This window comes from Danio rerio, chromosome 8, assembly GCF_052040795.2.
Source record: "Danio rerio strain M-AB ecotype USA chromosome 8, GRCz13ab, whole genome shotgun sequence".
Classification (NCBI taxonomy): Eukaryota; Metazoa; Chordata; class Actinopteri; order Cypriniformes; family Danionidae; genus Danio; species Danio rerio.
Genome location: NC_141028.1, coordinates 32180091 through 32206377, shown reverse-complemented (window position 1 = coordinate 32206377; position 26287 = coordinate 32180091). Strand labels below are relative to the sequence as shown.

The 26287-nt window shown below is 35.2% G+C and overlaps 1 protein-coding gene across 2 annotated transcripts in view; it reads right to left on the bottom strand.

The window, feature by feature from the left end:
* The window catches only part of ptch1 (patched 1), a 105220-nt gene that overhangs the window by 55516 nt on the left and 23417 nt on the right, over positions 1 to 26287 (bottom strand). For both annotated transcript variants that reach the window (XR_015496811.1, NM_001305542.1), the window contains exons 4-12: positions 26142 to 26211; positions 25937 to 26028; positions 19819 to 20017; positions 19533 to 19654; positions 14810 to 14957; positions 12172 to 12303; positions 8449 to 8604; positions 5983 to 6081; positions 1490 to 1615 (exon numbers count right to left, since the gene is read on the bottom strand). Coding sequence is in view for 1 of the 2 variants with exons in the window: in NM_001305542.1 (NP_001292471.1) it covers positions 1490 to 1615; positions 5983 to 6081; positions 8449 to 8604; positions 12172 to 12303; positions 14810 to 14957; positions 19533 to 19654; positions 19819 to 20017; positions 25937 to 26028; positions 26142 to 26211 (1144 nt within the window). In the remaining variant the exon portion in view is untranslated. The remainder of the gene's footprint in view (positions 1 to 1489; positions 1616 to 5982; positions 6082 to 8448; positions 8605 to 12171; positions 12304 to 14809; positions 14958 to 19532; positions 19655 to 19818; positions 20018 to 25936; positions 26029 to 26141; positions 26212 to 26287) is intronic.

The window sequence follows — 26287 nt, the reverse complement described above, 5'->3', positions numbered from 1 at the left end:
AGGCCCTAATCATACTGAACACTTTTTGTGCGATGAGAGGTATCTTTTTAAAATGATTTTCTTTTGACAGAGTCGATTTACATTTTTGACAGAGTGCTCTGTGCGCCTGCAAGCAGAGAAAGGTAAACTCTGTGCAAAAAAAAACACCTGACGTCATGCACTCCAGTACTAAGACACACAGTGCACTGATCATTTCTAAATTCAAGAAAAAAGCAGTGCAATTTGCCATGCATTTTCAGAGATGAAAAGGTTGTTTGGAGTGATTGGCCTCTAAATGTTTCAAAATTTAAAAAAACAAACAACAAAAATTGACAACGTTTTCACAGCTTGTCTGCAGTGGAAAGTAGCTGTTTCCATCCAAAAATCCCAATGCAATTTTAAAAAGCAGCGTTTCCATCCAAAGAGTCAAAAAGAACATAATCGTCACGCCTCATTAACTGGAGCCAAATATCAAAAGTAAAAACAGAATTTACTGCAGTAAATTTAAGGTTTTTTTTTTGCGCATTTTAAAAATGTTTGCACATCTTTCTGTTTCCATCAACCGAATTTTATTTGCATCTTCAAATTGCGCATACAAATGAAATACTATGAAAACATAGCTATTGTTAATCTTTATTTTTTCAACAACTGTTTTTTTCATGAAAGTTAAAGGCATCCAATGGACACAAAAAATGTTACATTTTATCAATTAATTTTGTGTTTTATAAGTTAATTAGTATATACATGTTGTTTCCTATTAGCCTTTTGTAAAAAAAAATTGCAGTTGAGCATTAACTAGCAGTCACTAACTGTTGACTTTGATACTATAAATCCACTTCATGACCACTACTCCACAGACTCAGGCTCCAAATGGAATCAGCAGCTGTATTTGACACAATTTGACTTAAGTATTGTACAATAGAAGGAAGTGAAGACAAGCTGTCTATCTTTTTTTAGTCTAGCATCAATCTGAAAATCTGACCAAATTTTTTTTGTGTTTCTTGTCCCTCAAAAAATGTCATACTATTTTAAAAACACACAAGGGTGGGTAAATGACAGAATTTTCAACTGTCCCATTAAAACCTGATTTAAGTCAGGAACAGGTTGTGGGCAGACCTCTTGCTCGGCCTCTTTACTACGTCGCTTCCATAGCCTTGTGGTCGTAAATAAACCGCAGATGTGTGGAACAACAATCCGTGTGACCCACCCCCACTCCCAGATTGAGTTACATGCCCACAATCTGCACACTTAGGGGGCCGTACCACTAATCACACGCCACAGGGGGGGTTATGGGCCACGCCAGTTCTCTCAACCTGTCACACGCTCAGTTTGATGAATGAAATCAATAAATGTCACGTGGAGAAATCTGGAGTCAATGAAGATGTAGAACACACACATATGCAAAAGGAGCGAGCTGGTATGGACATGGAAACTTCAACAAACAGCCCCTGGTCATATAAACAAACTCAAGTACTGATAGAGAGCAACAATTTAAAAAGTGTACACAAACCTGTAGGGAGAAAGCTCTGAGTGCTGGTATTGGGATAAGGGCGGCCATAAAAAACGCTGTCACGTTACTGATGGAGGTCAAAGCTACGCTAGCGCCAGTTCTCTTCAGACATTCACCAGTGCGGTCCTGAGGAATTAAAACAGAGAAAAACCATGACATTGTGATCAAACACAAAGCAAGTATTTTGTAGCTTCCCACTCCACTTCTTCTACATCCAAATTTGTGTCCATTTTTCCCTTTCTCTCATATATTAACAATTAAACTAGCAGTTTGCTACTGTACATCAGACTCGTGTAGATATATGACTGTTGTGATTGGCTGTTTGCATGATGATGAAATGAGGGTCTATACCATTCCAAAGTTGTTGAATAAGGCAATTATATGCAAATGCTGGTATTATTATGTTAGTAAGTTTGCATGATTTTGACACCAGTTTCATCAGCAGAGTTGGGTGTAATGTTCCTCGGTAATGTTACTGTATTCTAGTTACATGTTTGGGGAACGCAGTAATGTACTAAATTACATTTTAAATTTGTGTAATTTGATTACTAAAGTCAGTGTATTTGATATGAGAGTGGCTGCTTCTTCAAGTGGAAATACAGAGATTACCCAGGTATATTAATATTAATATATATAATAATATGTATTAATATACATTAATACATATTATTAATATATATTAATATTTAGTGACACCTTTTTTTCGCTTTTATTATCATCCTTTTACACTTTTTTATATGTCCAATAAAACCGAACATCGACGAGCGATGAAGTAGTAGAAAATCTTCTCTTGTTTACTAGAAAATCTTCTCCATTTTGTACTGTCTTTGCGAGAATTATTAGCACTACTACCACACACAGTCAGGCCTTTTTGGGTCTTAAAAATGCAACCGGCTGGAGTTTTGAAATCTCCTAAAATGACCGGGATTTGGCTTTTGCTTTCGCTTTCTAAAGCTGTCATTAAATGTAAACTTTAATATTTTACATGACTCAGAAAAATTTGTCAGAATTATTAGCCCCTCTTATTTTTTCAACACATTTCTAAACAAAATAGATTTAATAACTCATTTCTAATAACTGATTTATTTTATCTTTCCCATGATGACAGTGAATAATATTTGGCTTGATATTTTTCAAGACACTTCTATACAGCTTAAAGTGACATTTAAAGGCTTAACCAGGTTAATTAGGTTAACTAGGCAGGTTAGGGTAATTAGGCTAGTTATTGTATAATGATGGCTTGTTCTGTAGACAGTCGAAAAAAAAAATTGCTTCAAGGGGCTAATAATTTTGTCCCTAAAATGGTTTTAAAAAAATTAAAAACAGTTTTTATTCTAGCCGAAATAAAACAAATAAGACTTTCTCCAGAAGAAAAAATATTATCAGACATACTGTAAAAATGTCCTTGCTCTATTCAACATCATTTAGGAAATATTAAAAAAAGAAAAAAAATCTGAGGGGGCTATTAAATCTGACTTCAACTGTATATATATAAAAAATAAAAAAAGCATTTACAGTCAATCTATGCAACACTTAACACTATCAAAACAGAAATCATTTTTTGAAAAAAAAACTCTTTACTTTTAATAAATCCCTGACTCGTCATGACTTCCACCAAGGTTTAACTTGTATTTAACCGCGCTGATGTTTCCATCAAAAAGAGCTGATAATCACACAGCCTCCCATGACAACTTAATGAGCTCAACCGCTGATGAAAAGCTCTCCTTTCTCTTCCAGCTATTATGTGGATTTCTGGAAAGAGGAAAAAAAAAAAACGCAAAAAAAGAGATTCATTTCCCTCCCTTCTACTTATCCCTCACTCACACAGAAATATTTTCCATCAAAGGCAGGACATATCCTTTTAAACAAAGCAGCCCGGGGTGCAGAAACACGATTGGCTCGCTGTCTTGTTAGGATAAGCTCGTTTCAAAGCCATTCAGGGTGCAAAACGCAGAAGAAACAGTTCCAAACTCCACCTCTGAACACACAGAGGTACAGATGAGGAGACAAAAAGAAAGAGGGAATTTTTGTGTGTGTGTGTGTGTGTGTGTGTGTTTGTGTGTGTGTGTGTGTGTGTGTGTGTGTGTGTGTGTGTGTGTGTGTGTGTGTGTGTGTGTGTGTGTGTGTGTGTGTGTGTGTGTGTATGTGTGTGTCTGAGGACGTGCAGGACCACACACAGAGAGCTTTGAGACAGGAGGAATACAGAGGAACTGTTTACTTTCCACACAAAAGTGTCGCTGCACGCTGCGCAATCTCACATAAACACAAGCAAATACATGCCTGAGCTCCGGCGTCTGCACGAGAGTCATCTAAATCACCTCTCAAACACGACCACACATACACGCACACCAAAGCTAAACAGAGATATGCCTAGATAAGTCGACGCAAACGCGAAACACAAAAAATACAAATAAATCATATACACATGACTGCCATTGTACAAAGCTAACAACCTATAAACTTCCATTATTTCTGTCTCCTTACAAAAAGTATTGATAATTACAAAGTGATGATTTGAAAAATGGTAATACCACATTTCTCTGATATACTTAAAAAGACACAAAATGATTATTGAATTATAAATAACTCTTACTGTATTAGCTGGTTCTTAAGAAGAACCGTTCAAAATCCTAAGCAATTACTGGTTTGAATTATTTTTTAATTGTTTGCATATTTTCATATATAATGTTTTTGATTTTAATACGTTTGTATTTATGATATATTCTGTAGCAGATTCTTTAAATAAATCACATTTTTCTTATTTCTAAATGATGCAAGTCTCCCTGATGAAAAATACGATAGTAATTCATAGTAAAACACTAGTTTTTGAACCATTTATTCATTTTCCTTCATCCCTGATTATCAGCGGGCGCCACAGCGGAATGAACCGCCAACTCTATGTTTTATGCAGCGGATGCCCTTTTAGCTGCAGCCCAGTACTGGGAAACACCCATATACACTAGAATTTGTAGACTAAGGCCAATTTTTGTTTGACTAATTCACCTATAGAACATGTCTTTGGACTGTGGGGAAAACCGGAGCACCCGGAGGAAACCCAAACGAATTAAACAGATTAATTCAAGTACCTTATTATAGTATAGTTAAAAAACACTATATTATTTGTTCATGTGGGGTGGCACAAGTAACATTTGTGACATATATACAGTTGAAATAGGGCTGCACAATATATCGTATCAGCATCGATATCGCAATGTGAGTCTCCGCAATAATCACATCGATGAATCTGCAAAGTCTGCATTATAATAGATCATTTTGCAACAGTTTTTTTGAGGCATGTGACTGTGTGAGGATTTTAAAAGCAATTAGGCCTAAGAAATTGTACCGTTTGTAACTTAAGTAATGATTAATTCATTATTAAGACCAAGCAATAATATTTTACATTTGATTATTCATTTAGTATATTCCTGAATAGGGTTAAGACTCCATGAAAAACAATTAAACATTGTTTATTTTATTTTTGTATTTTCCTTTATTGAATTTATCTATAATTGTAGATTGTCAATTACAATTTTTAGATGCACTCTCTTACAGAAACATAATAATCTAAAATCATTAATTATTTTTAAACAAAGATATTAAAGTCATCCAGTGAAACTGTGTTTACATAGCAATATATATGGCAGAGTAAAAAAATATCAAAATGTTAGATTGTTCTAATATCGTAAACCCGAATCAATTCATAAAAAGTTGATTGTATCATAAAGTTAAAATCAAAATCATTATCTCTCATGAGAAATTATTTATTTCTTTTTCAAATATTCTTTTTCAAACATTTAAGAGAGCAAGGAATTTTTCACAGTATTTTCTACAATATGTTAACCTAGTTAAGCCTTTAAATGTCACTTTGAGCTGCATGGAAGTGTCTTGAAAAATATCTAGTCAAATATTATTTACTGTCATCATGGCAAAGATAAAATAAATCCGTTATTAGAAATGAGTTATTAAAACTATTATGTTTAGAAATGTGTTAAAAAATCTTTTCATTTATCAGAAATTGTTGAAAATATATAGGGGGCTAATAATTCTAACTTCAACATGTAAAAAGTCTCATTTATTTGTTAGTTTAGAGAGTCATAGAACCCAATTATTCACATGGTGAATCAAACAAACAGACAGTAGTACAATGGTTTGTTTTTTTCCTCAATGTTGTGTGGGAGAAATGTCTTAAGTCACATCGTGTAGTGTAGCCCTCAGCAGATCAAAGTATGCCAGTGTTTTTGAAGTTACATCACAGGCCGGGGCAGGTACACACACATTCCTTCAGGTAAATGATAACATAAGGGTATAACGCTCTGATATACAGTACCCTCTTCCTCCTGATAACGCACTGGCTCCCTCATTTCTCAATGGACCGCCTTGTCTTGACACTATCTTTGGATGTGTAGTGACTTTTGCGGGTCTGACACATGAGAAAACCACTGTTGTTTAGTAGTGTCCCTGTTTTTCAGGACGTGTGTGATGAGATAACGCACCTCGAAAGGAATCCTCTTGTTCTGGCCGGTTTCGCTGAAAGCATGAGCCAGGAGAAAGACATCGTCCACCCCGACGCCAAGAGCCAGGAACGGCAACACCTTTGAAGACACAAAACACACAATCATGGTATATGCACTGTAAAACCTAATGATGAAATTTGATGAAATTAGTTTTTCATTTAAATATTTTTTAAAACATTAATTGTACTCAAGAAAATAAGTTATGTGAACTCGAAAGTAAATTTTAAGGGACAACTCACACAAAAATTAACATGTACTTACTATTTACTCACTCTCAAATGGTTCCAAAATCCTTTAATAGTTTCTTACTTTTGATATTTTGAAGAAAACTGAAAACCTGCAACCATTGGCTTTCATTGTAGGAAGAACAGATACTATGGAAGTCAAGGGTTACAGGAATACCATACAAAATATGTGTTTAAAGTGCCCTTATTATGGGTTTTTGAAAATGACCTTCCATGGAGTGTGTAACACAGCTCTGAGTGAAGTAAAATACCCAGCTAAGGCTTAAATCTGAAAGTGTAGTGTTTAAAACTGTTGATTCATCTATAAAAGAGTCGACTCAAAGTGCTTCAAATCAATCATCTTGATAACGAGTCTTTAGCCATTTCGGGTGACGTCAATACGAAACTTAAGCCCCGCCCAATTGTTGCACGCGCAAACCCGGGAAAATTTAAACCTGCGGCCCCGCCCACAAAAACAGTGGCAAAGAAAAAGAGGAAGACAAGAACTTTAGCTGACGCCGGTTAAATCAAGTCACGCTGTGCTCAGCTGGATATTATTGGAAGTGTGAGGGGAAAGTTAGTGTTATTTTCTCTACCCAAAAATGAAACTGTGAAGAGTCACTGGTTGAGGTTTATTTATTGATTTATTTTTTAAATTACAAGAGTTTTCCAATATAAATAACAAATTGGGTGTGTGTCTGGAGATGGGTCTGTAATACGGGAGACTACCGGGAAAAACAGGAGTGTTGGCAGGTATGCTCACATATACACTATGAACTCTGACTACTTCAATATTGTTGATAAGCCATCGCCGCATTTCACTCTGTCCCGCGCTGAACGTTGTCAACCAATCGCAACAGACTGTCATCGGTCTAATCAGAGCAGATTTGCTTTGCGCTAAGGAAGGGTTTGGGAACAACTGAATCACTGAACAATTCTTATGGGAGTCGCTGGGATAATTAGGTAAAAATAAATTCATATCAATAATAGGGGCTCTTTAACAGAAGATAAAAACCCATAAAGGTTTAAAACAAGGGAAGAGTGAGGGAAAGATGGCAGAATTTAATTTCTGCATCAACTATACCCATAAACTGGCTGATTAGAAACAGATTTGCAGTTTCCAGCATGCTTTGCATTAGACAGTATATGGAAAATAAGTGTTGAAATTAAGCATTTTACCAACATTAACATAGATTAACATAAATAAGTAATTGTAATTTTGTGCTATTTTTGGATTTATCAAGGTTTCTGTTGTGTTTATCTTTGTAGGGTTACCATTGTAGTGATGCTTGTGATTTAGATGAGAATGGGCTTATATATAGTGCATGATCCACAACTAAAAACATGTCTCTTTGATAGTTACATTAAAGGGAAAGATCATCCGTTTATTCACTTTCAAGTGGTTCCAAACTGTTAAGAGATATTTTGAAGAATGATGAAGACTGGTCGCCATCAACATCCATATAGGAAAAAAACATACTATGGAAGTCAATGGTACTACCCAGCAGGCACACTATATCATAAGATGTAAATATTAGGTTAGATTTAGGTTGCGACATCAGGTGATCAAAATTCAATGTTTGGCCAGCTTCTAAAGACAACATTATTTGGCGTCCAATAACAACATCAAATGATATTGATATTTGGTTGATTTTAGGTTGTGTTGGAAAGTGACCTAAATCCAATGTCATATTAATGTCAAATACTGACATTTATTCGTCAGGTATGGCAACCAAAATCCAATGTCTGATAGACATCATAGTGGCAACATACACACAATGTCAAGCTGTTGATTTTAGGTTAGATGTTGGACACTGATGTCGGCCTGACGTTGGGTTTTGAAATCAGCCTGATTTTCATTTCTAAACAAAATGAAACTCCTCATGACGTTCGGGTACAACTTCAATCAAACGACATATTGACTTTCTGTGCCTGCTGGGTGGTTTACGACATTCTTCAAAATGTCTTATTTTGTGTTCAACAAAAGACAGTCAAAAATGGAATATGAGTGAATGATAACCAAATTAGCATTTTTTTTGGGTGAACCATCCCTTTAATAAACGTCACCAACAAAATCTTAGTTGTAAAATGAGGCCTTGTGTAACGTTTATGCAAACAAATTGTATGTTTCCACATATGCTTTTATAATCTAAAATAATCAGGTTTTACAATTTGTGAAAGATATGACACTACTGAATGAGTCAATGTTTGTGTGATGTACCTGTGTGGTAGCGGCGTTGAAGGAGATCCCCAAAAGCGAGCAGAGTCCCAATCCAGCGGCAACAGAAAGAGTGACCAGCAGGACTCCAGCCAGGCCGACCGCCCCCTGAGACTTGGCGCAGTCCCACCGTAGCATGGTCAGACACGCATAGGCAAGCTGCGCACAGATAACACACAGCTATAGCGTTAATCTGACATTATCACGTTACCGCAGTGCCGTTCTCATGTGTGCGGTCACGGCACAGCAGGGTCAGGCATGCACTGGCAAGCTGCATGTAACTTAACACTAGGCCTGTACACACACAGAGTCTGAGATTTCATGAAAAACATCTTACAACTTGAAAATTAAAAGAAAAAAATAAAATAAACTCTTTCACACATTACAGCCTAAGTATTTAATTCTGAGCATTTTTGGCGACATTTTTATTACATTTTTGACACTAACTTTTGAGGGATAGAAAATGTGCTGTTTTATTTTATTTGGTCTCCCTGAGCCAAAAATGATAATACATTTTCAGCATGATTTACAGAAGACAACCACAACATGTGATTAAATTTAACAATAGTTTATACATCAACAAAAATCTGACTTTAGATTTTATGACATAATAAATGAGTCTATTAAAAGATCATAATGCAACTCAAAAAAAATTTTCTAATTGTAATTTTTAATCTATATTTCGCCACTATTAGTCAGACTTCTTAGTTTTGTCATCAAGAGGTTTTTTATCATTTAAAATGTAATACATATAGTATATATATATTAGATACAGTTTAGAATAAGCATTATGTCGGTTTTACATAATTATCTCCATCCCACTGTGGTCAATTACATCTATTTTACATTATATGGTTAAATATATCTTACTGAATATGAGTTTTCCTATCTTAAATCTTCTTTTCCTATCCCATCTTTTTCTATTTTTACTATTTAAAATGATTTTGGGAGTAGAGTAACTAAAAACTTCAAACATGAAATAAAAAATACCAGTACTTTTTAACTTTCATTTAAGGTTTACAATGCAAATCCAAATACATTCACTTGTTTAGTAAGCAAAGCAAGTCTCTCATATAATATATCTACTGAAAGACAGAAAATATTAATTTATTATTATTTTAATAACTAATATTACTTTATTGTAAATGAATCATATATACATTCGCAGTAGCGTCCACACAAGCTACATTTACAGATTGCGAATCAATAAGTGACAGCACAGACATTCTTTGAGCTCTGAGGCCGGTGTCTAGCTGATGAAAGTAAATCCATATGATGGTGAGAATCACGATTTCTTCTTTCTGTTTTACGGTTCAACAACAAACGTTTTTGTGCATTACTGCCACCTCTCGCTCTGGTCGGTGATGGCGCCAACCAATCAGGCTAACATGAGAAATTTCTTGATAAAAAGATGTCTGAGGAATTATCTGCTTGATAGGTGTGATGTCACGCAAAGTGGCTTCCGGGTCCAATCGCTCTATGGAACTGTATGGGGAGACTCATGAAATAATAACATTTACTAAGACCCAATCCCAATTCAATTTTTGTACCCCTTCCCCTTCCCCTTCCCCTTCCCCTTAGACCTTGCAACTGAGGGTTAAGGGGAAGGGCTTCAAAATTTAACCCTAAGAATTGGGACAGCACTAAACCACCTGCACACGTCATCATATGTCATCGCAATCTCTTGCTTCATATGAGATCAGATGATGGCGACTGCTGTAGTTATTCCAGTTGTGTTATTTTTTGCTATTTATCTTCAGGAAATCACTGAAGCCATGTATTATGTTATCATAACCATCTAATGTGGCAAAAGATTGTAACAGTGCATTTACACAGTGGTCATATTCATTAATGTAAACACACCAAAAACAACATTACCATTATAGCAGACACTGTAAAAAGCCCATTCCCAGCCACTAGACTTTTCTGACAGGGTATTCCAGTGTCATTGAGTGTCAGAATGTTGTGGGACTGCTGTACAGGAGTTATAATTAGGGATTACAGATCGAAATAGATCGCGAAATTTAGCTGCTTTTGTTTTAGCGTTTTTTTTAAAAGCATGACAGTAAAACATGAACGCGGTTATGAATATATTATAACGCAGTTATGAAACGTGTGTTTGTTTATTGTAAAAGTTTGTAATAAGGACCAAAAATACTAATTAGTGGATTTCCTTACTTCAGGGTGCAGCTGGAGCTAGTGTATTCTGGGAAATTTTTCCTACCCCTTTGTTTTGAGTGTGGTCCTGAAAAATCTTCATTTGAAGGGGTATCTACCCCTTGCCCTTAGCCCTACGCCTTCAAGTTAAAGAGAATTGGGACACCAATACCCCTTCATGGGCACGCGCAAAGCGAGGGGTAGGGGTAAGGGGAAGGGCTAAGGGAACTGGGATTGCGCCTAAGTGTTGTAATAATTTCGAAAATCACGATCACAATATATATGTCCATGCCTAATATCCAATGGCCAGAAACTGATTAATTTTTTTATAAATTGTTTAAATTTTGGTATTTGTGATGCAGCAAGCCCAGAGATTGTTGTGTACACTATGACTTTATATAAAATTCTCTATGTGTTATTTGAATAAAAAGTGATCATAAATGAATATTTTCTCAATTCAAATGAGTGGTGGCTCGGACCCGGATACAGTATTACATACGTCATCAACACGTCACCACTTAACAAGCGGATATATAGTTTACTCTAGTAAAGGCTAAAGTATACTATGGTAGATACTATTAGTTCATGACAGTTACTAATGATACTTACACTATGTAGTGTACTTCGTTAATTTGGAGTTGTAAATATACGATAGAATATAATGCTTATTACTAAATAATTCCCCTGTAAATTAGTCTAGTATTTTAAATGTGTAACACCCAGTTTTATTGGATTTTTTGTTTTTGCTGTTATATACTATCATTTGGTACAGTATATTATTTGCAGTGAATAATTGAACTGAACTATTATGCCTCATATGTTTCATTGACAGTTTTATTGATCACTAAGGTATGATTGACTTGGATTTAGGTTGCTTCGATTTAAAAATGAACATGGCAAAAGTAGCTTAGATGTAGCTAAGCTACTTTAGCCAACTAGCTTTGAGCTTATTTGCTACATTTCCCAGAGGGTAGCTTTTAGTGTAGTTAAGCTACATTTTAAGTAGAGTAGCTAATAGCTTAGCTCACTACATTTTCCAAGTAGCTTGCCCAACACTGTTTTTATCTTTGAATGGAAACATAGCTATTGGCTACAAGTTTTCAGCTTTCTTCAGAATCACTTCTTTCGTGTTTAACAGAAGAAAAAAATCTCATTAAGATCTAGATCCGCCTGAGGGAGAGTACTTAGAGTGTAAATTTTCGTTTTTGGGTAAACGATCCCTTTCCCATGATGTTTACATAGAAAGAACCCACATTGCAGAGTTCCACGGTGCTCAGGTAAGTCCTTTCAGCTAAAATATTTTTCAATTTAACTTTATTTCTATAGCACTTTTACAATGTAGATTGTGTCCAAGAAGCTTAACACAGATGAAGTTCTAGTAAATTGTAACTGCTTCAAACCATTTTTTTCCCGTTGAAGTTATGCTCAGTGTAAATATCACTGCTGAAAGTCAAAAAGCTGAAGAGCAACTCCAACGATCTTAAACTGGGAAGTGTTTAATGAAAAGAGGAAGGAATTCTAGATAAACCTAAAGCTCTTCAGACTGGGGATATAGGGTTGAGTTTTTACCATTAGCAAGTAGCCACTGGCGATCCGGATCACGCTGACATCAGAGAAGGACTTCAGGATGTCTTCCAGGGTGGTGGTGGTGAACGTGAGCACTTTCTGAGAGGAATTTACCGGCACACTCTGCTGGACAGCCTGAGGACACACAGGACGGAAGGAAGGAAGAAGAAGAAAAAAAAGAAGTTGTTTACCTTCATTTCACTTACACCCTCTCTATCATCTTCTTTCTGCTTTGTCTGTTCCCTCGGGCCAATGAAAGTAATTAAATCATGTGGAAATCACAGTCCCACAAATGTTTCAGCAGCACAATTATCTAAGAAATTAATATGGCGGCCAAACTTTCCCTTCCTCCCCCCCCCAAAAAACCTCACATGCGCTCACGTCCACAAACGCACACATGTTCAGCCCTGCAAAAAAGGAAACCCTATGCCAAGCGGAGGTCAGGGCTGACAAAACAGAGAGCAGATGATGTCACACACCAGCCACCAATGGGACGGCAGCTGTGAAAGAGATTGTGCGCTGAGCGGGTTAATGTGTTCCAGACGGTCCTGTCAAACACACACACACAGATACCACACACACGCTAAAACACACACACATACACACACAAACACACACACACACACAAGTGCTGGGGCCACTGAAGCAAGAGGGGTTGATTCTTCAATGGACACACACTTACACACAAGAAAAAACAGACTGTGCTAGGTTAAATGGACATGGTCTGGTATTAAAATGTTTTTTATAACACTAAAATCAGCTGCATTTTAAACATTATTTAATGCATGAGGTCATTCATTCATTTATTCATTTTCTTTTCGGCTTAGTCCCTTTATTAATCCAGGGTCGCCACAGCAGAATGAACCGCCAACTTATCCAGCATGTTTTTATGCAGTGGTAAATAAATGGAGAACTTTTAAACAAATGTTACAGTAAGGAAAGATATTGGGATTATGGTATTGGGATTGTGGGTGATTGTATGGGTGTTAATGGCCAGAATGGGTAGCTATACATGAACAAAGGAAAAATAAGACCTGTTAAAAAAAGATTTAAGACCTACAACACAATACTTTAGTAGATTTAGGACTTTTTAAGGCCAAAAATTTAGCTTTTGAAATTTAAGACTTTTTAATACTTCTCAAGTGCCCACTGATACCCTGTTAAATATGCAACTGTCCAGTAGTGAATAATACTAGTTCATATAGCATAATGCAATGGTTTTTTTTGTACTTTAAATTTTACAACCTAAAAGGGTTGCACGATTTACCGGTACTATGGTAGTATCGCAATACTATGGCTCCCAAATACTGGCAGTGCCACTGTAGTTTTGTAAACAGTAGGATCGTTATTAATTGTTTATCTACAATAGATAATGTTGCATGTGGAAGTCTCTGAAATGCTCACATGTTTGTGCAACAATTTTAATAGTCTGTAGAGCCCTTTAAGGTCAAAAAACTAAATAGAATTTGCATCTTTTGTGTTAGCCTGTTGCACATTTTCTAACTCTTCAGTTCGAACACACATCTGAATCAGTTCATTTCTGTTCTTGTTAATGTGATTTGGTAGCTACAACAATCGCAACAATTTCGTAAAAGAACGACTCACAAAGTGAAATTTTAAATTACTTTGGATTGTTACTTGATAAGACTGAAAAAAATAAAGATGAAAAACCCAAAATAGCAACAGGAAACATTGAAACAAAATCTGACCACTTCATATAGCCTAAATTTGTTGGAAAAAATGCTCTTTTGAAACAAATTTCATTTTTTATAATTTGTAACTTTATTTTAATGTATTTTTGTTGGTCAGTTAGCTACAAAATAAACTAAAAGATTGAATACATTTTAGGTAAAGAGAGGTGCAAATAATACGTTTAGGCCTTAAGTGAATTATGAAGTAAATTTAAGTTGGCCTATTATAACATAAAATATAGTATTGCTAAATTTTTTCTTTATAATTTGAGCAATGAATTACAGTATCGCAATACTACTTGGTATACCGCTGGTATAGTATCGTAAGATTCATTTATGGTATTGCGACAACCCTACAACCTAAAAGTGTAAAAAAAAAAACTGATATAGCGATAAAAAAATCCTTCGCTTACAGAAACATATTTTCAATGCTGCAGCTTAATGCATCGAATACATGTGAAGAGTTCAGTGCGCGCGTTTCTACAGTGTGCCATCGTGACCTTTCCCGACCTTACAGATGTGGCCCGTCTTCCAAGTTCACACTTAACCTGAGCGTTTAAAGTATGAAGCAGAGGAAAAAACGGGAAGTCTAGGCCTTTGAAGGACTGCACTTAAACAGCTGGGTCCAAATCTCAAGAGACACAGCGCCTTTGGAATGTATGCATTACTTATGACTCAAGATGAATGCCTTCACACTGCATGACTGCATGTACGCGAGTGTTCGTTCCAGGAAACACGACGTTCGAGCGGAGGAATGAATCGACACGGGCCCCCTAAACGCTTCATAACAAGATCCAGTTTGAGGCAAAGCGAAACCCGATGAAAGAATGAATTACCAAGAAATACTACAACAGAATCTGCTGAAGTAGATCGCAGTCTGAGAGCATCAACAGGGCATCTATACATGCTTTTTTTTTTTAGATGATCCTTGATGAGAGACGTCCATTTACCTCAGAGTATTTCCTCTGCCAGGCTTCTAGTATGGCAGCTGCTTTGTCCTCGTTCCAGTTGATGTGCGAAACCTCATCGTAGCCCTTCAAGTGCTCGTACATCTGCTTTGGGGTCATGAGCTGGAACATGGTCTGAAAGGCCTGTGCACTGTAAGGAGAAAAACACAGAGGTAAAATTATGAAATTATGCTCAGTATATGTGACCCCACACTCAGATAATGACTTTCACTGCTTGTTCAAATTACTTATTTATTAATTGTTTTTTGTTGAATCCACTTAACTTTGTACAAAAAAGCTTTAGTTAATGTAATTTATTCACCCGCTTTGAATGGTATCATTTGATTGAATGGCCGTTTTCAGTGGTTATCAGCTGATAGATATAGGCCAGTAGGGGCCTTCTGCGCATATTAGTAGGCTCAGACGGCTGTTATCATCCATCCACATGGGTAATCAGCTGTCCTAATAGATAAGATTTCAAATCCAGATCTGTTTTTACAATACTGTGACGGTTGGGTTTAGGGTTTAGGGTTGATGTAGACGCAAATAAAATACACTTAATGAAAAATTTTATAAATAATATAAATAATTCTTGTTAACTTCCGACTGCAGCGGTATGAGATCTATAACTGATTAATCATGTGGATGGATGTTAACAGCCTTCTAAGCATACCAGAGGGAGCAGAAGGCTCCTACTGGCCCATATCAGCTGATAACTACTGATGATGCCCATTCAATCGATTGATAACATTCAAAGCGGCTGATCAATTTGTGTTAGGACAACATGAAGGAATTGTGTGGAACCCAACGTATACTGTGTATACCACAAAACAACATGTTGCAAAGATATATTTTTGCCAATTGTATTTTACTGTATGACTTAAAATGTCTGAATCATTTAAAATTACATAATTTTAAAATTAAGCGAAGATTCCACAATTTATTTTTTTTGTAAATTTCTTACTGTAAATATATCAATAAGTATTTTTTACTAGTAATTTTTAGTGCTAACAACAGTTTATTTTTTGGACAACTTTGATGGCGATTTTCTCAGTATTTACATTTTTTTTGACTCTCAGATTGTCACATAGTTGTTTTTCGACCAAATACTGTCCAAACCATTTATCAGTGCAAAGTGTATCTGAAAGCTTTCAGGTAATAGATAAATCTCAGTTTACAAAAATATGGGCACGTATGACTTTTGTGGCCCATGGTCACATACGGTAGTCAAAATTTAAAGTGGATCAAAAAAGTGCTTCAAAATTGTCCTAAAACAAGAATGAGCATTGTTGAGTAGTTTTAGGAGTAGTTTTCAAAACCTTTGATTAAAGGAATTTTATAGAATCCTATTTTTGATTATGAAAAAATATGACATTTTGACAGTTGAACACTGTCAAATGTAAGTTATTTTATATATATATATATTATATATATATTTTATATATATATATATATTTTTTTTTGTTATTTATGTTTTTTGTTTTTCTATAATCGAAGCAGGGAAAGTAAGTGAGAATGAGTGTTTTTAAAAATATTTTGTATACAGGCTCTCCTCTTATTCTTTCATTACTTTCTTTTTTATGCTTTCATTATTATTAGTATATTTATTGTTATTCCTTGTTCATACTCAAGTTTTCTTCAGGTTTCATCAAGTCAAGTGTAAGACTTTTAAGACCCCTTTAAAACCAATATGAATGAATTTTGCACAAATGATTTGTTCTAATAACCCAGATACTTCTGTATACAGTTTTTGTATTAATGGTAGATTATGTAAAGGGATGTGTTACTTTAGTTTTCGTTCCTTGATTAGCTGTTTTGAATTGTATCTCTTGCAATAAAAAACTTAAATATATATTAAAAAAAGTTGTCAGTTGTCGAGATTTCCTTGAGAGATCAGAGACCTATTTAAAAGATTTAAGACCTACAACACAACATTTCAGTGAATTTAAGACTTTTTAAGAGCCCGCGGACACCCTGATACTACTTTATTTTATATTCTTTATATAATTCATACTTGCAGGTCTCCACAGCAAAATGAACCACTAACTACTCTGGCATATGGTTTATGCAGCGGATGCCCTTCTGATGCCCCAGTACTGGGAAACATTCTCACTCTCACTATCACACCCATACACTATGGCCAATTTAGCTCATCCAAATAAAAGGACAAATTAACATCTTACATAAGACATAAGAAATCATTTAAAAGCTATTTAAAAGAATAAGTTTTACATAGTTTGTGTTGTTGTAAGTTATGTTTGTTTTCTTTCGACCTTGTCATTCTCGAGTGAAGTGAATAAAGTAGGAATTTCCTTGTACTAGTGTGTCAATAAAGCTCTTGAAACATGTATGTCCAAAGTGTAACATATTTTACCTTTGTTTTGTTATCTTTTAAAAGGATGCTGGCTTCATCATTATGGTTTAGCACAGTTCAGTTTCTTACGGGGGGTGAGGAGGTGATGATGGCTGCTACGAAAACAAAACCCTCCAGCAAATCCCATACTGACCTCCTCTGTCCCATCTTGAGGATAAAACCCCTAAAAAGAACCACTGACATGCTGAAATACAGCAGTTTATAATTCACTACGCAGACAGGCTAAAACGTCCTCAACTATAGAGTACAGACTCCCTCAAGTGGACTGTCAACCTGCTTTTGTTCAACTGAACACTTCTTGAAACTAAAAACCCTTCACTTTGTCTTTTCAGAAAACCCTTAGTGAGTAAAAAAAAAAGATTCCTAGAAATGTTAGCAGCCGATTCCGGAGCCACTTAGGAATATTTTCCTCTACGGCTGATGTTGTGACTTACAACATTGTTCTTTAATAACGCCAATACAGAATTCTGTCCTCATTTAAGCCAAAAACACTTCACTCTTGGAGTAAAAGGTGTGGGCTTTCATTCAGTCTGTGGGAATGAATACTAATATGCAGTTTACTAATGAAGACAATCTGCCAAAGAGGAAACAAAAACAAACTTCACGCTGTAAATGTGTGTCAGAGAGAGGGAAAGACATAGCGATCTTTTATCCATAGCTACATAAGACCCAAACATTAGGAAATTAGTCAGAATATTTAAATAGAATTTTTTTTTTTACAGATGTTAGTTTTAATGAACATACATTTTCATCTGCTTCGTGTCCTCAAAGTTCTGTTTTATACAATTTTTATACATAATTATAATAGATTTATTATAATTTCCTAAATATATCTAAATACTGTGCCTCAAATTTATAAAATATATCTTATATTTATAAAAAAATATCATCTGGCCAACAATATAAGAGTTTTGACATTGAAGAGTATTATATAGGGCACCATTTTACCCCTTTTTTAAAATTTAATATTTTGGCTCCAGAATGTGTCTGTAAAGTTTCAGCGCAAAACACCAATCAGATTATTTATTCTAACTTTCGGAATATTGGATTTTCTGCTCTAAACACAATGTAGCTGTTTTTGTGGCCTGTGCCTTTATTGATAGTTCACCCCGGCCACCATTACCACGTGCCTGTCAGTGTGTGCCTCACTTTCTGCCTCGCCTGCGTCAGATAAACAGCACAGTGACAGACATGGAAGCAGATCTCATGTAACATTTTTCCAATGATTATTTGATGTCCCAATGATTATTTGATGAATTTTTTGAGAAGTTAATTAAAAAACTGACTTTTTGTCTTTATGTCACCCCAATATGACATTAGATACACTATACACACAGTTTTGTCCAAACAGCTTCCAAAAGATGATTTTAATCATCGGTGCCCTTAAAAGAACAATTAGCTGTCTGGTTTCTACAACTTTCACACATGAGAAATAATCCGTTTTTCAAACTTTATTTTTGCCAGTATCTTGAGTATATCCGAAACTTTACTAACTATTGAAGTCAATGTTGACCATCAACTGTTCAGATACGTTTCAGCCACAACTTGGTCATCTAAGACAAATTTAGGAAATCATGTGATCTTTGATCTTTGGTTGGACATGTTCACAGACAGCCACTTAATGGCTGTTGTGATCATATTTTCCCTCTGTTGAAGTTCTGGCAATGTCAGAAGATTTCAGACACTTTGCTGCTATGTGACAACAGTTTCGACGAGCGTCAATCCAAGAACCAATAGGAGCGCAGAATCTGATGACCTTGCTGGCAATTCAAATGACCACAGGAAAATGTTTTTATTTCTTCCTGGTTTTATTATTTAGGCACGCTGTGTGCAAAATTGTCCAATTTTTATGTTTGCTTTAAGCAATCATTTTAGAACGATGGAGAGTGAAAGTGTCACACATGGATGACGTTAAACTCCAGGTGAGTTTTCGTTTTGCCTTTAGCGCATGTTCATTGTCATTCAGTCTGACATTATAAGAGCTGAGATCTTACAGTGTGACATGGGAGCCATGTTTGTGCAGTCTGACATGCTACAATCGTTTAGGATTATTAAAAATCACAGTGAGCCTGCCTTTAGACTTCAACTAATTTCAACTCATTTGCTTTTTAGTAAGGTAGTAATTGGGATTAAGTATTGGGTAAGATTAGGGATATAGAATAAGATCATACTTTATATAAACACTAATAAACAGTCAATATATTAAGGGTAGGCAGGTAATAAGTTAGTGATTAATAGTAGGACTTGATGCTTAAACTAAAGTGTTCAACAAAAGAAAGAAACTCATACAGGTTTGTATCAAGATGATTGATAGTGAATTTCTCCGTTAAGCCTGTTAAAATGTTTTTTTACCTCAAAAGTTTGCCGCTGTCGTTCTTCTTGGTCCCACCTACGATAAGCTCCTCCTGCCAGTGCATGTACTTTTTGGAAAGCCCATAGCAGCCACCAGTCAGAACAGGAGCCACGTCAAAAGGCTTAAGAAGGAGACAGATCATAAATTAGAGACACGCTTGAGATGCAAAACAACATCACTTTAATTGCCAAATCTTTAGCTGTTTGCTAATGACTAGGCAAAATGAGAACAGACATTTGACACAGATAAACACATGATCGCATGTGATTTGTTGACTAAGCTCACCCCTGTGGTGTTCTTGTTGGGAGCTGATAATGGGCAGTCGGGGTCTGCAGGATTCAGGCAGGGCCGGTTCATGTAACCTTGACCCACATCTGCTTTAACCAGCATCTCCTCCCAGCTGTCCACCTGATACTTCAGCATCTTCAACTCAGCAATGAAGCCCATCGGATCGAAGTTGGTCCACTGTAATGGGGGTTTGCCACTATGGGGAAAAGAAAATATTTTGGAGTTTTAAAACAAAGAAGGACATTTACACAGGAAAGAGTTGGAAACTGTTGCATTTTGTTGAACACAACTGAATATAAGGCAGGTTTATATAGGTAGGCCAGTCACGATATCTATTTTTTTGTTGTACGATATATTGCACCAAAATGTATTCCGATAAACAATATTATTGTCATTTCAAGACCATTTTATGCCACTCATTATATAGTGCCAGCATGACAATATATTATCACTATGCAAGTTCTCCAATTACCACACATAATATTTTATTCTTAAGAATATTTAATTTAATTACAGTCATTTGAATAGTTAGGCATTGGAATCAGATTGTGAAAATGTATATTCTAAACAAATAAATAATAATAAATGTTAACAAAAAAGTGCAGGTATAAAGTAAGAGGCTGGGATATCTGCTACCAGATCTATTTTCAGTTGTTAGACAGCCACATGGAAATATACGCTAGTAATTTATAGTAAATACTATAATGTTTTTTAACCATACTGACCAGGGCTGCATCATATTGGAAAAATCTGACATTGCGATATTTTGTTTTGCTGCACTAAGATGCGATATGTATATAATTTCACTAGATGATTTAAATAGCCCTATTCAGAAAGATTTTATGAATTTAGATAGACTGGGTTGATAAGTCTTTTTCTATGCAGTGGATTTGCATAAAATGTAATAAACTACAAGCATTTAAATAAATTTAAATAAGTTCAAATAAAAGTGACATAAACACTGCTTTATGGTTTTATGGACTTAACAGTATTCATATACATAAAATTGAACAATTAAATAAAAAAATAAGATGGTCATCACTGTATAAATAATTTTATACAATATCTGAAAATAATATTTAATATATTTTAATCTTTAATAAATCTAATCCTTCAAAGTGACTATTGCAGATACACACATTGCAAAATCAATGCTCGAACAATATATTTTTCAGCCCTAATACTGACACTGACCCCCCAATTAAGATAGAGAGGTTTTGCCATCAACTGAAATGTTGCTAGAATTGGTTATGCATATATGAGAGATATATATTGCATCACCAAAATTATTGAGGTTATGTACATGTACTGTGCGATAACTCGATTTATTGATTACTGTGAAAGGCCTATATATAGGTGCATTAACTTCTATAGACATAATTTAATCCAACTCATGTTTATTTCTATAGCGCTTTTACAATGTACAGTTGAAGTCAGAATTATTAGCCCCCCTAATTTAATTTATTAGACCCGTTTATTTTTTTCCCCAATTTCTGTTTAATTGAGAGCAGATTTTTTCATAACATTTCTAAACATAATAGTTTAATAACTCATCTCTAATAACTGATTAATTTTATCTTTGCCATGTTGACAGTAAATACACTTCTATACAGCTTAAAGTGACATGTAAAGGCTTAACTAGGTTAATTAGGTTAACTAGGCAGGTTAGGGTACTTAGGCAAGTTATTGTACAATGATAGTTTGTTCTGTAGACAATCGAAAAAAAATAGCTTAAAGGGGCTAATAATATTGTCCTTAAAACGATGTTGAAAAAAATAATAACTGCTTTTATTCTAGCCTGAATAAAACAAATAAGACTTTCTCCAGAAGAAAAAATATTATCAGACATACTGTAAAAGTTTCCTTGCTCTGTTAAACATCATTTGGCAAATATTTAAAAAAGAAAAAAAATTCAAAGGGGGGCTAATAATTCTGACTTCAACTTTAGATTGTCAAAGCAGCTTAACATAGAAGTTCTAGTAAAGTCCAGTCCAGTTTTCAGAGTTGAAGTTCAGTTTAGTTCAGTTCAGTGTTGTTTAAATTTCACTGCTGAAAGTCCAAAAGCTGAAGAGCAAATCCATCGATGCGCAGCTCCACAACTACTAAAACCATGAGAATTTTGAAAGTTTGGAATGTTACACTCTTTTCCATTGGTATTACAGCATATATGCAATGTTAATCATTACAGCATCTATGCAATGTTAATCATTAGAAATGTATGACATTCTATTGGGTTGATAATTAAACAAAACACATTGAAATATGTATTAGATTTATTAGGATGATAGCTGGACCGGAAGTGAAGTTGTGGGGGAAACACTGCCCAAATGCCAATACATATGTTATTTTATTTATTGTTCTAATTAATTGATAAAACAGAGAATTATCAGCATTTAATAGAATAGAGAACTTAGTTTAATTCTAGTAACACTTCTCATTTGCATAAATATTTACTATCAGATCAAAGTTATTAATTCGTCATGCTGCAACGTTTAAATATTACTTACTTAAAACTATGCATTACTTACTTTAAAAAGTACTACTTACTTAAAACCCACACTTAAAACAATGCATTTGGCAATTTTTTTTAAGATCCTTTAATGAATGTATACTTTAAAAGAACGGTTTACTTTAAATTGTTTCTTAATAAATCTTTTTAGTGAAACTTTTAATGATTTCTTGCTGGCCCCAAACGTTTAAACACCATGTTTAACCATGAAGGAGAAGCACAGACTGAGCCCTGCTTATGGGATGTTGGACGTGGTTAAAGTGGTACAGCATAACTACGGGGAGTGCATGAAGGGTGACTGGATGGAATTCCGAAGGCTTAGGGATTGATGGACGGTGCACGTCACAGCGGTGGCAGCACAAATGTAGTTGGGATTGGATTTCAGCCTGCCTCCATAATAACAGCTTTGAGAAAATGGAATCAATCCGCTCATCTGATCTTTATCCCCTCTAATTATACTGGCGTGCCGGGTGATCCTGCTCCGGGCCTGGCATCTCCCCACAACTAACAGCCCAACGCAGCAGTTTCGCAAACCTCCCATACTTTGCTTGCCATCTAGTCTCATTTGTTCATTTTTTTCAGAGGCCTGTTCATCTTGCTGTATCTTTACTCCTGTGTCTATCCTCAGACGGCCTTCCTCGCACTAAGTTCACCCTCCCACTTTCTATCATCCGTCCACCGCTCCGCTGACTGCCTCTGTAAGCCGCCCTCTGTCAAATCCGCTCCGCCTTTCCATCTCTGCACCATCTTTCTCTCATTTCTCCCTCTCGCTTTCATTCTTTCCTTTTTTCCTGTATGTGTGCTTCCTTCAGCTCGCCCCTCTCTCTTTCTCTTCTGGCAGGCCTGCAGCGGTTCAGACCACATTGTATGTGCCTAACCAGGCTTGAGTCATTATTCCAAGTCCCCCAACCAGAACACAGTAAAATCCTTATTTACCATCCATGATGGAGAGGGAAAAGGGAGGGCAGAAAAACTTTTGCAGACTTGGTGGTTGTCTACGGAGTGTAACTGTTGCGAGCAGCCATTAGCAGCAGAAGTGGAACCATTGTGCGAGGCCTCGAGCGATTCACCATCACAATGAAGGCCTTGAGAAAACACCACCGGAGAGTATGGAGAACCACTTTGGGCTGCCGTTTGATTTAAGTTTTTAGTCGTGATTCATTTAAAGGTGATGCATGTAGAATTTAGGAACGCTCATTTTAGCAACACTGGTTGTCATCAAGTGAACTGCAGTCAAGAACTTTGCTCGTTCTCTGACTTTTGTAACGTACAACAGACTGAAAGTAATTCAATGTCACAGTATATTACGGCTGCACAATCAGCATCGATATCCCAATGTTCGGATCAACAACAGTCACATCATAGAATCTGCAATCTGAAGTTATGATTATAATTAACCAGAAAACACAGATCAGAACAGTGTTGTGGGTAATGCATTAAAAATAACGTGAGTTACATATTAATATTACTTTTTTTTTAAAGTAAGGAGTAAAGTAGCGCATTACTTAAGTAAGTAATAATATTTGAGTTACTTTTCTTGAAAATGTAACATGAGTTACTTTTTAGTTTATTTAATCAGCTTTTAAAAAATAAATTGCTGAATCAAATAAGTCACAATGGATCTAGCTGTCAATGAGAGACATCATCGAAGAAAAGGAAAAGGGGATTATAATCTTAATGAACAGCGATTTTTACTTAAGACATATAGTACAAAATTAGCAAACATGTTGCTTTAATCTTATAATATATATATATATATATATATATATATATATATATATATATATATATATATATATATATATATATATATATATATAACATTTTCCTAAAATAAAGTTTTGATGTGTTTTTTTTAAAGTTAAATATAGGTTATACATTGCATTGTTAATTGCAGAGCTCCTCTATTAAAAAAAGAAAAAAGAAAAACAGAAAAAAGAAAAAGAGATCAAGCCTCAGGCAGGTAATAAAAAGTAACGCAAAAGTAACTCAAATGTAACGTAACATATTACTTACCATAAAAAGTAACTAAGTAATGCAACTAGTTATTTTTTGGGGAGTAACTCACTATTGTAATGCATTATTTTCAAAAGTAACCAGTGAACCAACACTGGTTCAGAACTTGTGATGAGTCATTACAATTTTTTAACTCTTATCTGATAAAATGAAACCATCTATGCATCTAAGAATTTATGAAATTTACTGTTTTAAAAAAAGATAAATTGTGTTTAATTATTTTTTTACATTATAATACATGAATACATCATTACATGAAGACAGAAATTACATTTTGGGGTGTATAATACCTTATAAATACAGCCACCATTTTAAGGTGTCAACTGTACGTTGCTGGGCAACGTATATAAAATAATGTGAAGACTTGTGCTACCACCTTTACACTTCTCTCCTGACCTTGAAAATATAATTGGCTGAATTTTTCATTTAATCGTGCAACCCTGGTGGCATCACTGTTTTTGAACAACAGTGAGCCAAAAAGAATTCTTCACATTATCGACATGAGAACAACATAACACAAAGAGGCGTTTCCTGCCTCAGGGTGCAAATTAATTCTTCAGCCAATCAAGGGCCCCTCCTTTTGCAGGCTCTGGGGCTTCAGCCCCACCAAGCCCTTGTGGTAATCTAGCTCTGCCTACAAATTATTCTAATCAAAATAAAATTAGGATTTTTTTCTTAAATAGGGTCATCTAGTGAAATCATATCGCAAAAAAAAACTAAACATCACAATGTAAATTTTTTCCAATATGGTGCAGCCCTACAATATACTTCAACATTCTAAATTAGATTCCGTTCTTTGATTAGAAGTAAAAATAAGTAGCAGTATAACAATAATAATGTATAAATGTTATATACTGACGACTTTCCCAATAAAAATATCTAAAATCTTCCACATGAAAATCATTACTTGAAAAATCATCACAAGCTGTTCAAACACTGGCAATAAAATACTTATAAAAATTCGTATAATAAAATCCTTGCATATAGCACATTTAATAAGTTTTGCATGTACTCTTTATGCAATACTGTCTAATTTTTTCAAGAATACAGATTATAGTATTGTAAACAGATAATTTATTAATAAAACATCTTTCATTAACTTTATAGATTAAAAGAATTAGTGCAAGGTTTATGTTTGATTTATAAATAAATTATGCATAAATTTCTTTTTACCACACTTGGTAACATCCAATTCACATGGGGCGTCAGCATCAACGCTTCCAATTCACTTTGAGTGGGTGATGGCAAGCATTGCCGAACTGAATTGTGGATCCTCTCCATACAGAAGTTGTAAATTTCAAATACCCCAGCTCAGACAGTAGCCGATTGCGGACTGATTCCATTGGCTGGGGCTGCTATGACAATTGCGTCAGCCCCAACTTTAGGTACCCTAACTGTCAAGTGTTGACACTGAAGCCTCATGTAAATTGGGCATAAGATAGGCAAATCGTGTTTCTTTAAATTATGTTTGCTAAAAAGTGTTTACTGTATAAAAATTGTCTTCCTTAATAATTAGTATGATTTCAAGAGCCATGAAAGAATCAACCAATACAGTGTCCAAGTAAGTACAGAAAGATATGTGTAACTTACGGGAGATAGAATGTTCCTGAATGTAGCTTAGCACCTTCCCAGAAGCAGTCCAGAGGAGTGATGACAAGACAAGGGTGCAGTTTTTCTAAGATCTGACAAGAAATACGCACTATTACAATCCCCAGCCTTTAGGTCCTTCATTAAAGTATCAAAAATTTCTAATAAAACTGCTTTCTAAAAAGATATCGTAAATCTTCTTTCTCACCTGGTCCACAACATTGGTTTCGGTAACAAGTTCTCCTGATTTGTAGCATAAATGTTCCAATGTCCATTGCCTGTAAAAGCAACAGTTAGATAAACAATCATTAAAATGAAATCCTGATATCGATGAGTCTATGAGTGGCTAGCAAA